Source organism: Aegilops tauschii, chromosome 4 (assembly GCF_002575655.3).
Source record: "Aegilops tauschii subsp. strangulata cultivar AL8/78 chromosome 4, Aet v6.0, whole genome shotgun sequence".
Classification (NCBI taxonomy): domain Eukaryota; kingdom Viridiplantae; phylum Streptophyta; class Magnoliopsida; order Poales; family Poaceae; genus Aegilops; species Aegilops tauschii.
This window is the reverse complement of record NC_053038.3, coordinates 516374741-516389120: the sequence shown is the minus strand read 5'-3', so window position 1 is coordinate 516389120 and position 14380 is coordinate 516374741. Positions and strand designations below refer to the sequence as shown.

Sequence of the window (14380 nt, the reverse complement as noted above, 5' to 3'; positions counted from 1 at the left end):
CACACAGACAAAGGTTATGATCATGATTACTCTTTAAAGTCCCAAGCACAATACAAGTATTATTCTTGACACTTGGGGGCTAATGCATATTGCTCTTTTCTAAGACAAAATTTTGAAAGTCCCAAGCACAATACAAGTATTATCGTTGGCACTTGGGGGCTAATGCATATTGCTTTGTTCTCAGCCCAATTCATAACCTGGACAAGTGATGTCAGCCGGCTTATCAAGTCTACAAGTTTGGGTTGTTACTTTTCAGCAAGCAATAAGTATTGACTTAACATAATGGTTAAGCCGACCCTTGGGGGTTACGGATACAATGTTTATCTCTACTATTCAAAAGTCCCAGCTTAACATAATTGTTCAGCCAACCCTTGGGGGCTACAGACGCAGAGTTGACATATTATTATCATAAGGCTGGCTACTGAATTTTATCTATACAATTATTGAAGTTTACTGCACATTCTATTCCGTCACATCCATTAAACTTGGCGGCTAAGGTAAATATACGTATGAGAAAGGGATTGCGATATTTACCTCATATCGTTCTTTCATCAATTTCACTAAGCCGGCTTCAAAATCACGGCTGGTATACAGACGATTCAGATAGCCAAAATGGAGGTCTTGAGCACTGAAATGGGTATAACTCTCCAGGTTTACTGTCCATTTGCCTTTATCTTCAACAGAAATTTCCTCTTTGGCATTGTGCCTTGATAAGACAGTAGGGCGACCCGGGGTTGTGAAACCATGACTAGTAATGGTGACATCATCGTCCTTTCCTTCTGCCGGCTTAATAGGACTGGTTGTTCTGTTAGGGCTTGGCGGATTGGTGTCAGACGGGTTAGCATTCATTGAATCAATGTCAACGTTATTGTCTTCTGGTGGCGGGTTATCAACAATATTGTCAGCAGCTGGATGAGAAAGCTCTGGTTGTTGCTTTTCCGGCTCAGACGGATTTGGTTCATTAACCGGCTTATTTAGTTTGGCTTTCTTGCTGGGCTTAGCTTGGGCCCTGAAAAATATTATGTACAAGAAGGTCAAGGTGATGATCAAATATGAAAGTTGAGGTAATTGGAAATGAGCTTACCCAGGTACCGTCTTGAAGGCTGGAATTTGTGTTCCGGTTAATTCGCCAGAGGAGGAATGAGAAATCCCCTGGTAGTTTGAATCAGACGGGTTAAGAGGTTGTCGAAAATAACCCGCCTTGGGGTAAAGTATGTCAGATATATGTAAGACCTCGGGACGGCGTTTGCGAGTCGAGGCGTCCGGTAAGCCGGAAGAAGTAATCATGTGGCCGCTATGCCGGGTCATGCGGCGAGCTTCATTTTGCTGTTTCTTCAAAAGAAAGTTTGGATCCAAGTGAGCTAGAGGGTGAGAAAAGCTTACTTTCCGGCCTGCTTGTCGAGTTTTTGGAGTTGGCAGAGTTTCTGAGCCGGAGGAAAGAATAATTACCTCTGCATCACCCGCACGGCTAGCCTCCGCGTCGTCCTGATAACAATCATTGTCAATGAGATGCATGAAAAATGAGCCAAGTGAATCAAGTTCTACCTCTGACTCATGGTCATCATCGTCATCGTCAATGTTTAACTCGGCAGACTCGGCGGTCTTCTTTTTGGTAGGTTCTTGTTGGCTTTGTGTTTGACACGAGGCGCTTTGGCCGGCTTATCCTGCGGTTTCCTCTTCCAAAACGGGTCATCAGCCTGTTAAGATTGGAAAGGTCATAAGAGAATACTAAGAATGAGGATTAAGTAGGAATTGAGCAAGTCTTACGGCTGGTGGCTTATTGGCAGTGCAGAAAGGACTAAGTCTAGTTTTGCTGCACTCTTTTACAGGCTCATTCAACAGTTTTTTGGTGGCTTCAGTAACTTCTACTTCAGTTAACTGAATATCACAATGGCGCTGAGGATCTTTAACATCACCAGTATATTCGCACATTAAACAGGATCGGCGGCTTAATGGCAAGATGCCCCAAGTCAGCCAACACCGGAAGAAATCAACGCCAGTGAGGCCATTAGCCATAAAAGCTCTGAGCTTTGAAAACGCAGGTGCATATTTGGCCTGTTCCTTTGAATCAAGCCATTGGGGAAGCGGATGGTTGTTGTTAAGCCGGTGCTTGCGATAACCCGGCAGAGGATTCTCACCAGTTGGAGAGGTATCTTTAACATAGAACCAAGTTTGGTTCCAATCCTTGGGGTGGCTATGCAGCTTGGCGTGAGGAAAACTGACATCTTTCCTTTTCTGAATAATAACCCCACCAAATTCTTGGCATGGCCCATCAACAAATTCAGTCTGACGGTTTAAGTAGTAAAATTCCCTGAACAGATCAACCGTGGGCTCTTCTTGAAGGTAGGCTTCACAGAATACTTGAAAGTTGCAAATATTAGACACGGAGTTGGGTCCGATGTTGGAGGAAATGAAGGACGTCACAGAAAATTTTTGAGCCGGGAGGGCTGAACCCCCGACCCAAGTGATCAGTGAAAACGATTACTTCTCCCTCTTTGGGTTGAGGAGGGACTTCATCACCAGGAGCTCTCCAGTGGATGTCCTCCTTTTTGGCTAAAGCGCCAACGGCAACATAATTGTTCAAATCTTCCACGGTAACCCGGGATTTGATCCAGTTGCAGGAAGTATATGTCTTAGCCATTTCTGGAAAAAGATTACGCCGGTTTAAGATCACATGGTTAAGCCGGCTTATGATTCAAGGACAAACAATAATGAAGCACAATTAGATATTAAGCCAGAGCATGATATTACAAGATTACTGAAAAGATATTGGCGGCTTAAAAGGGGACTAATGATACCTGGTGGGTTATCATTTTTAAATTAAGTCGTCCATACAACTGTTGAAGGAACAGATCTACGGATGGAAATTGCTAAGTGATGAAAAACAGGTTTCACAGATCGATGTTACAAGTTTGGATCTACTGTGTGTCAGAGAATGAAAATATATTCAGACCTAAATATGGATGCTTGAGCAGTTCATAAGCTCCAGATTGGATTTTCTATTCAAAAAGAAATATTTTGATGATGAAAAAAGGAACTATGGCTGTTACCGCACAGGAAAAATATCAAGTTTGAGTTGAGTATCCGTGTTGTAGCGAAGAACAGTGAAGAACAGCGACGAACTTCCATGGATTCGTGTAAACCCTAATGAGATCTACGGAGGGGAAGAGGAAGAACTTACCGAGGCTGTTGAGCGGCGGAGGCGCGCGAGTGGAATCTGGTCCGAACAGGTTGATGCAGCAGTCGTTAACGAAGCAGAGGCGAGGGTCGACGGCGGCGGCGGAGCACGAGTGCTAGGGCGTCGCTAGGAAGAAGACAAGATGAAGAGGCCGAGGGGGGAAAGTGAAAGAGACACCCGGCCCTATTTATAAGGCAAATGGATAAGTGGCAAGCGCGGGAATTGAGGAGATCAAAAAACGGATCTGTAACAATGCAGACGCCTCGATTTTCGGAGATTCACTAAAAATAAGGAGATACATTAAAGATTTTGGCTCTGTGTAAAACTAATGACAGGTGACGTCACGGCGGGTTATCATGATCCCAGAGGATGACGTCATGGCGAGTTACAAGTTTCGCGAAGGTAATGAAGGAGGGATTTTTGTAAATGTTGAAGATTGATGTGAACAAGTTCAAATCAACCTGGGGCCTAATGTTGGGGATATAGTTATTGAGTTAACCCGCCCAAGAGGGGCCGGGTTATATTCATGGCGACTCATAAAGACAAAGCCCAGGAAGGAATTGAAGATGGCGGTTCAAGAGGATAACTTATGAAGGGCCCAAGGCCCGAAGACGGCTTAAGGCCCGTAGGTGTAAACCGCCATATGCATATAACTTGTATGATAAGGCAATTGTAGTTAAGTCACCAGGTCGGACACGTTTATGAGCCGGCCGGGACTCTGTAAGCCACCGGGCGTCAACCTGAGTATATAAAGGGACGACCCGGCGGCGAGTTAAGGGCAAGAAACAACAGATCGAGAGCCAGGTTAAGCGTATTCGCTCCCTGGTCATAGAAACCCTAGCAATACCACCTCAAACTGGATTAGGCCTTTACCTTCACCGCAAGGGGCCGAACCAGTATAAACTCCCTGTGTCCTTTGTCTCATTTAACCCCTTTAAGCTAATCTCGTTCCGATGGCTCCACAACTAAGTCCTCACACTAGGACATCTGCCGTGACAAACCCACGACAGAGGGTGTAGTATTTAAGAAAGATAAAATAAAATAATGAAAATAAAAATTTTGTACGAATATCCATTGCAATATCTAAGGGATATAGTATCGTCTGCGACATAACGAAGTCCCAGTCGACTGAGACTTAGCAAAATTGTAAATATATTTATTATTTCTAAGTCATATAAAAAGGAGTATTTTATGAAAAACTACCACAATTGAGGCAACCGTCCCCCAAAACTATCACTTTACAATTTTTGCTTAAAACTTACCAAGTTTCTTCTAACTTTTTTGCTAAAGACTATTATTTCAAGTTAACAATCGATTTGAGCTCAAACTAAGGGTGATTATGACATATATGGCCCACTCATCAGGGCGGACGTGACACAAAGTGTTATGGCGCTGCTAGAAGGAGGGCGCGAGAGGGCCGTCCGGGGGCCTTTTTGCCCACGGCCGGGCAAGAGGGAAGGGGATTTCCTTCTTAATTCTTACTTGATTAGATTGATACATCTCCTCCCCTTATATAGAGGGGTTTACTTGACCCCTAAGCAAGCGACCTTTAACCCTAAGACTAACGGGCTATACCGCCAGCCCAGGCCATTAGGCCCATTACGTACTCTAACACTACACCCCACCCGGACATGCAGCTTGTCCTCGAGCTGCAGCCTAACCAACTTATAACCATGACTCGACGCAACACAAACCTAACACCTAAAAACAATCCTTTTACATCTCGGCTTGTTTTATTACTCTCAACTTGAAATGGACTGGGACGATTTATTTTGGACCCCTTAACAAAAAGTGGACACCATCCGCACGTCAGACGTGCACGTGTACAGCCACCTGGATCCCATGGACACCATCTGGACAAAAGGAGTGCATGTGTATGGACACCTGGAAGTGGTCGCAAGAGCGACCAGCAGAGACGCCCTCGCGGCGGCCGGCGGAATGCAGTGGTGCTACGCGGTACACTCCTGTTGGTGACACCCTGCTTTCTCCCCGTCAGACGGTTGTTGGTTTGCACCACACGGAGAAGAGTGGAGGGCTTGCGATGAAGAATGACGAGGAGGGTGCGCCCCCAACCGCCGATGTCGCAGACTTTGAGGTCGCTGCCCGCGGGGAAAACAGCATGCCCAAGCTCCCCGACGCAGCGGATGAAATCAAGGTCCTTTGCGCGGCGAAGCGCAGCTGGGAGGAGCGGCAGCTGCAGACCACGCATCTCCCGCACACGCCGATGCGCTAGGAGGCCGCGCGCAGTAGCCTGCAGCCTCACCGCCGCCGACATGTGGCGGGTAGTGATCCAAGCCGGAAGCGGTGACGGCGACGGCGGAAACTTGATCTGCTGGATGGGGACGCCCTGGGGGAGCGGTAATGGCGACGACGGGAACTTGATCTGGTGGATCGGGACTCCCGCCGGCGCGGTTGATGCGGGGCCGGAGTTGACCGGTGGTGGCGGCTGCAGCGGAGCGCCAAGCGCGGCGGAGGCTGCCCGGGGCGGCGGCTGCCACTGTAGCCAGGGCGGGGCGGTGGATGGCAGCTGCAGCGGCCCGGCGGGGACGCCCTGGGGCAGTGGCAGCTGCGGCGGAGCGCCGGGCGTAGCGGAGGCCGCCGGGAGCGGTGGCTGCCACTGCAGCCAGGGCGGGGCAGTGGATGGCAGCTACAGCGGCCCGTCGAGCACGGCGGAGGCCTCTTGGTGCAGCGGCTGCCACGGCAGCCACGGCGGCGCGGTGGCGGCGATGGGCCGCGCAGCTGGGTGCGGCCCGTAGGACCCGGCCAAAAACAGGCGGATCTCCTGGACCGCCTGGGTTAGGTCCCGCAGCGTCCCGGACACCTCCTCCGGGGTGAGGACGGCGGGGGCGGGCGCGACGGAGGATCCCGGAAGCGGAAGAGACGGGTTGGGCGGCGGTGAAGACATGATCGACCGAAGCTAGCTGATACCAAATAGTTATGGCGCTGCTAGAAGGAGGGCGCGAGAGGGCCGGCCGGGGGCCTTTTTGCCCACGGCCGGGCAAGAGGGAAGGGGATTTCCTTCTTAATTCTTGCTTGATTAGATTGATACATCTCCTCCCCTTATATAGAGGGGTTTACTTGACCCCTGAGCAAGCGACCTTTAACCCTAGGACTAACGGACTATACCGTCAGCCCAGGCCATTAGGCCCATTACGTACTCTAACACGAAGTCAACCCATTAGGCTGCACCATTATGACGGACCCACATGTCATTCTCAGAAAGAAAAGCACCAGTGCTGTCTCTCCTCGGCGAGATGCACCTTGCACCTCCCGCCTGGCTCGACGCGCTCCACAGACACCATGCGAGCCACCTCTCCACGCTCCAAGCGCAGCTCGGCACGCCGCGAGCGACCACCACACCAGGAAGGGCCGTAGACGCATTTACTGCATTTTACACCTGGATCATATAAAAACGGTCGGCGAGAAAACAGTTTTCCGTTGCATGCAGCATGAATGCTTCCATTATCTGCAACTGAGGGTTTATTGGACTCGTAGTTAGGGTCAACAATTTTGAAATGTAAGCTATATGCCACAAAAAATATATGACAAGAATCCTCTTTCAAATATGAATTCAACTATATACTTATTTTAGCATATAAGTCAAATTTAGTTAGTTACTTATATGGTCAAGTGTAACTCAAAATACAAGGGGTCCGGTAAACCTGGATAAGATTAGCCGATTGACGTGAACTGAGCGTAGCTTCAATAGTTAGGTTCCCTGTGATGGTCCATCATGGTTTAAGTTTTAAACTTGGCACCGATGCTTGCATTTTTTTAGATTTATTTCATTCTTTTTGGTGATGTTTCTTTAGTTAGAGGAGACATCCCGTCGAATTCGAGACGCCTGTGATGACTCCGTTCATCTCAATATGTTGTGCGGGTTCAATATCTCATATGTGCTTATAGAGGTCGGGTATGTCATTCATAAAGATAAATGTATCTACTATTATACTTTGTTAAAACAAATCAGTCATTTGATTAACCAGCAGCGTTCCACTAGAAAAAGGGGGGAAATTAGCTGCAGCAAAGGGCCGGCATCGTGCTGCTGAACGTGATCCGGGATTCGTCACTCGATCGGCTTGTGCATGAGTGAATATGATGGATGATCTTGTCAGCTTTTTCTTGCGTGGTTTCTTTCAGCTCGTCGTCAGAGATGGACCGAACATGCACGTGAAGTGTTTGATGCGTGGCGTGAGGAACATCTCAGCCAGCCAAAATGAGGCGAGGCAGAGCATGCATGCCGCTGGCCGTGCAGATAAGCAGTTGCACTTGCACATAGGCCGGCGGAGGAGGAGTCCCAACAAAAGCAGCAGACGTGGTAAGAGTATCTAGCGTCCCAAACCCGCCTCAGATGTCCGGATGAATGGTCCGATCATTGACCGGTCATAAAAATGACCCAGACAGATGGCTCAAACGGGCCTTAAACGCCCGGACTTAATCGATACCCCTTAATTATATCCAGCCTAAATCTGGGGTGGATATAAGGCGCCGGGTTCTACGTCGTCTCCGAACCATGCTGGTGCACCTGACCCCACATATATTGCTTCCCATTCGCTCGACGGACCAAACCTAAGCCACTTCCCTTCACTTCCCTCTGCTACTCAAGCTCCTGTCTGGCGATCTCCGGCCTTCTACAACATGGCGAGCAGCGGATCCGAGACCTACACCTCCAAATCCGTCGTGTCCGAGCTCATCCCACGCGGCCCCGAGGAGGAGATGGCATCATTGCCTCACGGGAGGCGGAGGAGATGTGCTCTGCCGCTCCCGGGAGGAGGCCCGTGCGGGGCAGCGCTCGGACTCCTTCTGTCGGGAATCCATTGCGTCCACCCAAATGGCGCATGGATCCGATGATAGGTGTGCCATCACTGCCTCACGGGAGGCGGTGCGGTCCATCTGGCGTCCGAACGCGATGGCGGACACGCAACCCCTCTGTTGAGCCATGGACGCACCATGGGCGCCGTCCGACGTAAACATGGCGCGGCGTGCCCGCCGTGCGAGGTAGCGGGCGCGGGAGGCGGCGGCGGCCCTCGCGGCGGCGAGGCGAAGTCGCATTTTCTGGCGCCCCGTATGGTGCACCAGTCCGGGCGCCGCCGCATCATGGTGGATGTCGCCGGCTTGTCCCAGGACGGATCCATCATAGATCTGTCGTCCATCGATACCGTCCGAGCTCCGGGCTCTGGGCTCCGATGAGGAATAGTAAAGCATGGGAGACGACGGCGCCTTGAGTACCGTGAGCCGGCTCGTGTCCCGTGCCCTACTCTATCTTGCTGGCGAGCGGACCAACACTCGGTGTAGCGCAGTCGGCCGCCGGACGTGGGCACGACGAAGCCAGACGAGCTCTGCTTAAAGATCGGTTTACGTTGCATGTAATAATATGGATTTGAGGTATCCGGTTTGTAGAATCAAATATTTGAGGCGTAACTGGTCACTGTCCGAGCGTTTGAGCCTTTGAGGGGTCGGATTTGCCGTCTGCCTATAGATGCTCTTAAACGCCCGCGGACGCACCCGGCGCGTCCGCGGGTACTCCTCAATTTCTGTTGTCCCCATCCGTTTATTTCATATTCGGTACCCTATATCTATACTAAAACATGCAACATATAACTAAACAACGTCGATCATCAAACGGACATAGAATCGAACATAGAAATGCACATTCGATCACCTAAAGATCACCAAAAGGTCGCCAGAGTTCACATATCCACATAAAACGATGGTCAAGTTTTTAGTAGAATTACTAGAACTTAAAATTAAAGACAGAGATGGTGAAGCTCCACCACTTCCTCCTCGACTCTTTGCCCTTCCGATTGTCAGCCCATCTGTAGGCGTTCGCGACAGGTGGTGGATCGTAGGAGTCGAAGCCGTGGTCATCATCGTCGTCGGAGGAATCAGAGATGGCGATGAGGCCCTTCTTTTCTCCCCCCAAAATTTCAAAATTCGAATTCCCACTCAAACTAACGCCGTCAGCCCCGTCCCCTCCGCCCTCTATAAATCCCGCCCCACCAAACCCTACCCCCACCCACTAACGCCATCCCCCTCTTGCTCCAATTCCCCACCCCCCACCGGCGCCGCCGCACCTCGCCGCCGTTCGCTCGTCCTCCGAAGGGAAGGGAGGGAAGATGCGGGAGATCCTGCACATCCAGGGCGGGCAGTGCGGGAACCAGATCGGGGCCAAGTTCTGGGAGGTGGTGTGCGCGGAGCACGGGATCGACCCCACCGGCCGCTACGCCGGCGACACCGACCTCCAGCTCGAGCGCGTCAACGTCTACTACAACGAGGCCTCCTGCGGCCGCTTCGTGCCCCGCGCCGTGCTCATGGACCTCGAGCCCGGCACCATGGACTCCGTCCGCTCCGGCCCCTACGGCGGCATCTTCCGCCCCGACAACTTCGTCTTCGGCCAGTCCGGCGCCGGCAACAACTGGGCCAAGGGCCACTACACCGAGGGCGCCGAGCTCATCGACTCCGTCCTCGACGTCGTCCGCAAGGAGGCCGAGAACTGCGACTGCCTCCAAGGTCTCTGCTTTTTCTTCCCCTTTCTTCTCCATTCCTCTGTTCCGTTCGTCCGTCCGTCCGTCCGTCCTCCGCGCCGGCGCCGGCGGCGTAGTTAGATCTGGAGCGGAAGGGAAGCGTTGGCTGACGGATCTGTGCGGCCATGGCAGGTTTCCAGGTGTGCCACTCGCTGGGCGGCGGCACGGGGTCCGGCATGGGCACGCTGCTCATCTCCAAGATCCGGGAGGAGTACCCGGACCGCATGATGCTCACCTTCTCCGTCTTCCCCTCGCCCAAGGTCTCCGACACCGTCGTCGAGCCCTACAACGCCACCCTCTCCGTGCACCAGCTCGTTGAGAACGCCGACGAGTGCATGGTGCTCGACAACGAGGCGCTCTACGACATCTGCTTCCGCACCCTCAAGCTCACCACCCCGAGCTGTAAGATTCCTCCATCATTTCTGCAGCCTTTGCATTCTTATTACTGTTTGATGATTGCTGATGCCTGATGTCCACTGATCAAACAATCCAACAGTCGGCGACCTGAACCACCTCATCTCGGCCACCATGAGCGGGGTCACCTGCTGCCTGCGCTTCCCGGGGCAGCTCAACTCGGACCTGCGCAAGCTGGCCGTGAACCTCATCCCGTTCCCGCGGCTGCACTTCTTCATGGTGGGCTTCGCGCCGCTCACCTCGCGCGGCAGCCAGCAGTACCGCGCGCTCACGGTCCCCGAGCTCACGCAGCAGATGTGGGACGCCAAGAACATGATGTGCGCGGCCGACCCTCGCCACGGCCGGTACCTGACCGCCTCCGCCATGTTCCGGGGAAAGATGAGCACCAAGGAGGTGGACGAGCAGATGCTGAACGTGCAGAACAAGAACTCGAGCTACTTCGTGGAGTGGATCCCCAACAACGTCAAGTCGACGGTGTGCGACATCCCGCCCACGGGCCTCAAGATGGCCTCCACCTTCATCGGCAACTCGACGTCCATCCAGGAGATGTTCCGGCGCGTGAGCGAGCAGTTCACGGCCATGTTCCGGCGCAAGGCCTTCCTGCACTGGTACACGGGGGAGGGCATGGACGAGATGGAGTTCACCGAGGCCGAGAGCAACATGAACGACCTCGAGTCCGAGTACCAGCAGTACCAGGACGCCACCGCCGACGAGGAGGGCGAGTACGAGGACGAGCTCGAGGACGATGCCGACCTCCAGGACTAGAGATCAACCGAGTACCGCGTATGATTATTGGTTCTTTTCTTATGTTAATTTGATTGTGTAGTGCTCTTCTGTCTTTCTTGGTGGGTGCTGTTGTTGAGGAACAGAAAACTCATGGAAGGGTGGTTGTTGGTGAGATAGCTTGGTATAACCTCTGGCACAATTGCTGTGTGCAAGCAACGCCCTGTTGCGTTCTACTGGTAGTGGTGTGTGTTGTCTGGTGTCCATTGTCTAACTATCATGTCCAAATCTAATGTAATTTGAAGTTGCTTGTGTCTGATTTCAGTTCATGATTTGTGCTATGCTCTTCATCTAATTATCGTGTTAAATCTGAATGTAATTCAGAGTTGCTCGTGTCTGATTTCAGTCCATGATTTGTGATATGCCCTTGATCTTGTTCTGTTTCATGCTGTGAAATGAAATGTGAGCACCACTAGTTTCTTTCTTCTTCCACCAGCCGTTGCTGTCGATCTGCAAATGGTATTATGATTCCGTGATGACAGATTGTAACACTACTATGTTGCTGTTCCAGTGTTTACATTATTGCTTGCAGCACACATATGCCAGCATTGTCTGGTTGTAGTTGTCCATCCATGGATCTTGTTCTCTGCATGCTGCACCACAGTTGGTGATGGCCAGCATTGACTGGCCGTAGTTGCTTCGGCCGACCCCAACACATGGACGCATGTGTAGCGCAGCACACTTTGCCGGACAGCAAAGTTGCTCCTTTTCCCCATTCTGCATTGGTTCACAAACTCCCTGTGCATGGGATAGATCTATGTAGTACTCCCTCTGTCCGAAAATACTTCTCATCAAAATAGATAAATAGGGATGTATTAGAGCTAAAATAAGTCTAGATGCATCCTCTTTTATTCATCATTTACTACCTTCGTTCGAAATTACTACTTGTCTTAGATTTGTCTGTATGTGTATATAATAAGTTGTCCTATGTTTGACTGGTCTTATCTCAAGTTGCTGTGAGTTTGACCGGTTATCATCTTGTTCCTCTCGATGCTCTGTTTCTGAGCTAGTAATTTATACATCTACCGTGCGATTCTTCTATCTTATCCTCTGTGTCCTTGGGTTGATCTCCAAGCAGGTAACATCACTAGTTTATGCACTGCTGCCGCCTTCGAGGATCATGCACACAGACACATTACACACTACAGAGACTGAGGCCATCAAGCAAGATTCTGCATATGCATGTGGCCATGCACTCTAGACCAATGGTTGGAGATGCAGATCACATCACATGGACGCCATGTGCAGGTGCAGCACAGCAGAGTGTATGGGGCACATGCACATCCCTCATCTATCGATCGTTACTAGGAGCACTGGACCAGGCTACAGTTTAGTGCTGCTCACTCAACAGTTATCCCTGCCACTGCAGTGTTGAGCCATGAGATGAGATTGGGCTGTCCTACGTTTGACCGGTCTGATCTCGACTCGCTGCCAGATTACATCTGTTGGACTGGTCATTATCATCTTGTTCTTGTCGCTGATACTAAGGATCTGCCTGCCTCCTAGTATAGACTAGTTAATTCTCCAATATCCATTTCTATGCCTGGGCTCATCACCCTATGAACAGTGAAATCAAAACAAATACTAGAAAAATTCCAATTTTTTGCATGGAAGACGTTTCGGTGCGTGAGGTCCGTGCAAAATTTCAGCTCATTTGCACACCTGAGTAGCTCTCTGGAAAAAAACGGCCCGAACAATACACTATTTCACATACCCCAAATTTGTTTTTTTTGTCTAAGAAATACTCGAATGTCAAAATGAGCTGAAATTTGGCACGAACCTCACGCACTGAAACATCTACCGTGCAATTTTTTAGGGGGAATTTTATGAAATTTTTTTAGTATTTTATTTGATTTTACTATTCATGGGGTTGCAGATGAGCTCGGAAGCCAAATCGGCCCTGCTTCTCTCCTACATCTGTTTTCTGATTCTTCTACCTTATCTGATGTGCCATTGGATTGGTTTGATCTCCATCAAGGTAACCGCACTAGTTTATAAAGTACTGCTGCCTTCGAGGATCATGCACACAGACATAGAGAGATAGAGAGGCCATCAAGATTCCTTCCTCCTATGCATTGCCACCTCTGCATTCACCTACTCTAGATCCAATGGCATGATCTAAAGAAGAAGAAAAGTTTGAGATAGCTTGGGGATGTAGCCAGGGCCGGTCCTGAGATTTCCGGGGCCCGGAGCGAGACAACATAGAGGGGCCCTAAAACCACATAAACATATATACTCATATTTTTCTTTCTATTTCAACCGCAAATAAATATTTGGTAGACTATAATTTATGGTGCCCTGTCTTCTTGAATATTAAAAAACAGGGATGATAAATATTCAAAGTAAAAGTTTGATCGATCATAAACAGACTATAATTTGTATTGTTATGTGAATTATTAGCACTTTCATGCTTACTAATATTTTTTTTATGTTCCTACAGTTTTCACTAGTTGTTCTTGACAACAACTAAAGCTAACAACTATTAAAGGAAACCAACTCATAGAAATACTGCTTTTTGCAGGGAATCAGTAGAGCACTTGTATCTGCTCTAAAAAAATGCCAACAACTCATGTGGGACTCAACCAACTCATATGCATGTTTTCCCCATTATCAGATGGATTCTTTTTAGATAGCATCTTGCTAAATGAATAGCGATCCTGCTAATCAGCACACAACATATGATACAAGAAATTAAGAGTACTGCTAATTAAATAGAAGTGCTAAGAAAGGCATGGAACAAGGTACCTGGATGGCTAGAAAATTCGAAATCGCAAGATTTTGCTGCTGCGTCACGAACAAAAGTCCAAGTTTCTCTTTTCTAATCCCAATCTCAATACAAGAAATTGGAGTGTGAAAAAGAGATATGTACAAGAGAATAATCTTCAGGAAACGAACAAACGATCTAACAAGAATAAAGAAAGAGAAAATTTGCGTTGAAGGGAAGATTGATGGGAATCTGGAAACCGCATTACCTCCTTCCACTAATGACGCCCAGCAGCCGAAAATTACTAGTATTAGACGAGTGGGCGGGGCGCCGTCATCCATGGTATGGCCGATTTGTTGCCAATCGGGGAGGAGTATAGGCCGAGAAGATTGCGCGGCGTGCTAATTGATCAATTAACTTTTGTTTCCTTTTGGAGAATCAGTCGATCTATTACAGGTACAGGCTAAACAATTACGCACGTATATGTGGCAACCAATCAATCGGGGGCCCTTCTTACTCGGGGGCCCGGGGCGGCCGCCCCCCGTGCCCCCCCCTCAGGGCCGGCCCTGGATGTAGCAATGGAGTTTCTTCATCTGCACCACACTCCTACTCGTGTCTGTGTTATCAGGCTCATGATATGCAGATGATGTTTTCAGGCCGGCAGACCCTGATTGAATCTTCAGACTGTTCTTGCCTTCTTATGGCAGCACACTACCAGGTTCCCACAAACTGCCTTCCAGACTATGCAAGGGCATGGTTCAGCTCAAGAACGCGCCC

At 49.8% G+C, this 14380-nt stretch overlaps 1 protein-coding gene across 1 annotated transcript; it reads left to right on the top strand.

The window, feature by feature from the left end:
• The first annotated feature begins 9205 nt into the window (after positions 1 to 9205).
• Positions 9206 to 11155, top strand: LOC109762611 (tubulin beta-2 chain). The gene is made up of 3 exons (XM_020321485.4): positions 9206 to 9688; positions 9835 to 10104; positions 10199 to 11155. The coding sequence occupies exons 1-3, from the start codon at positions 9295 to 9297 to the stop codon at positions 10879 to 10881; spliced, it is 1347 nt and encodes a 448-aa protein (XP_020177074.1). The 5' UTR covers positions 9206 to 9294; the 3' UTR covers positions 10882 to 11155.
• Positions 11156 to 14380: the final 3225 nt, after the last annotated feature.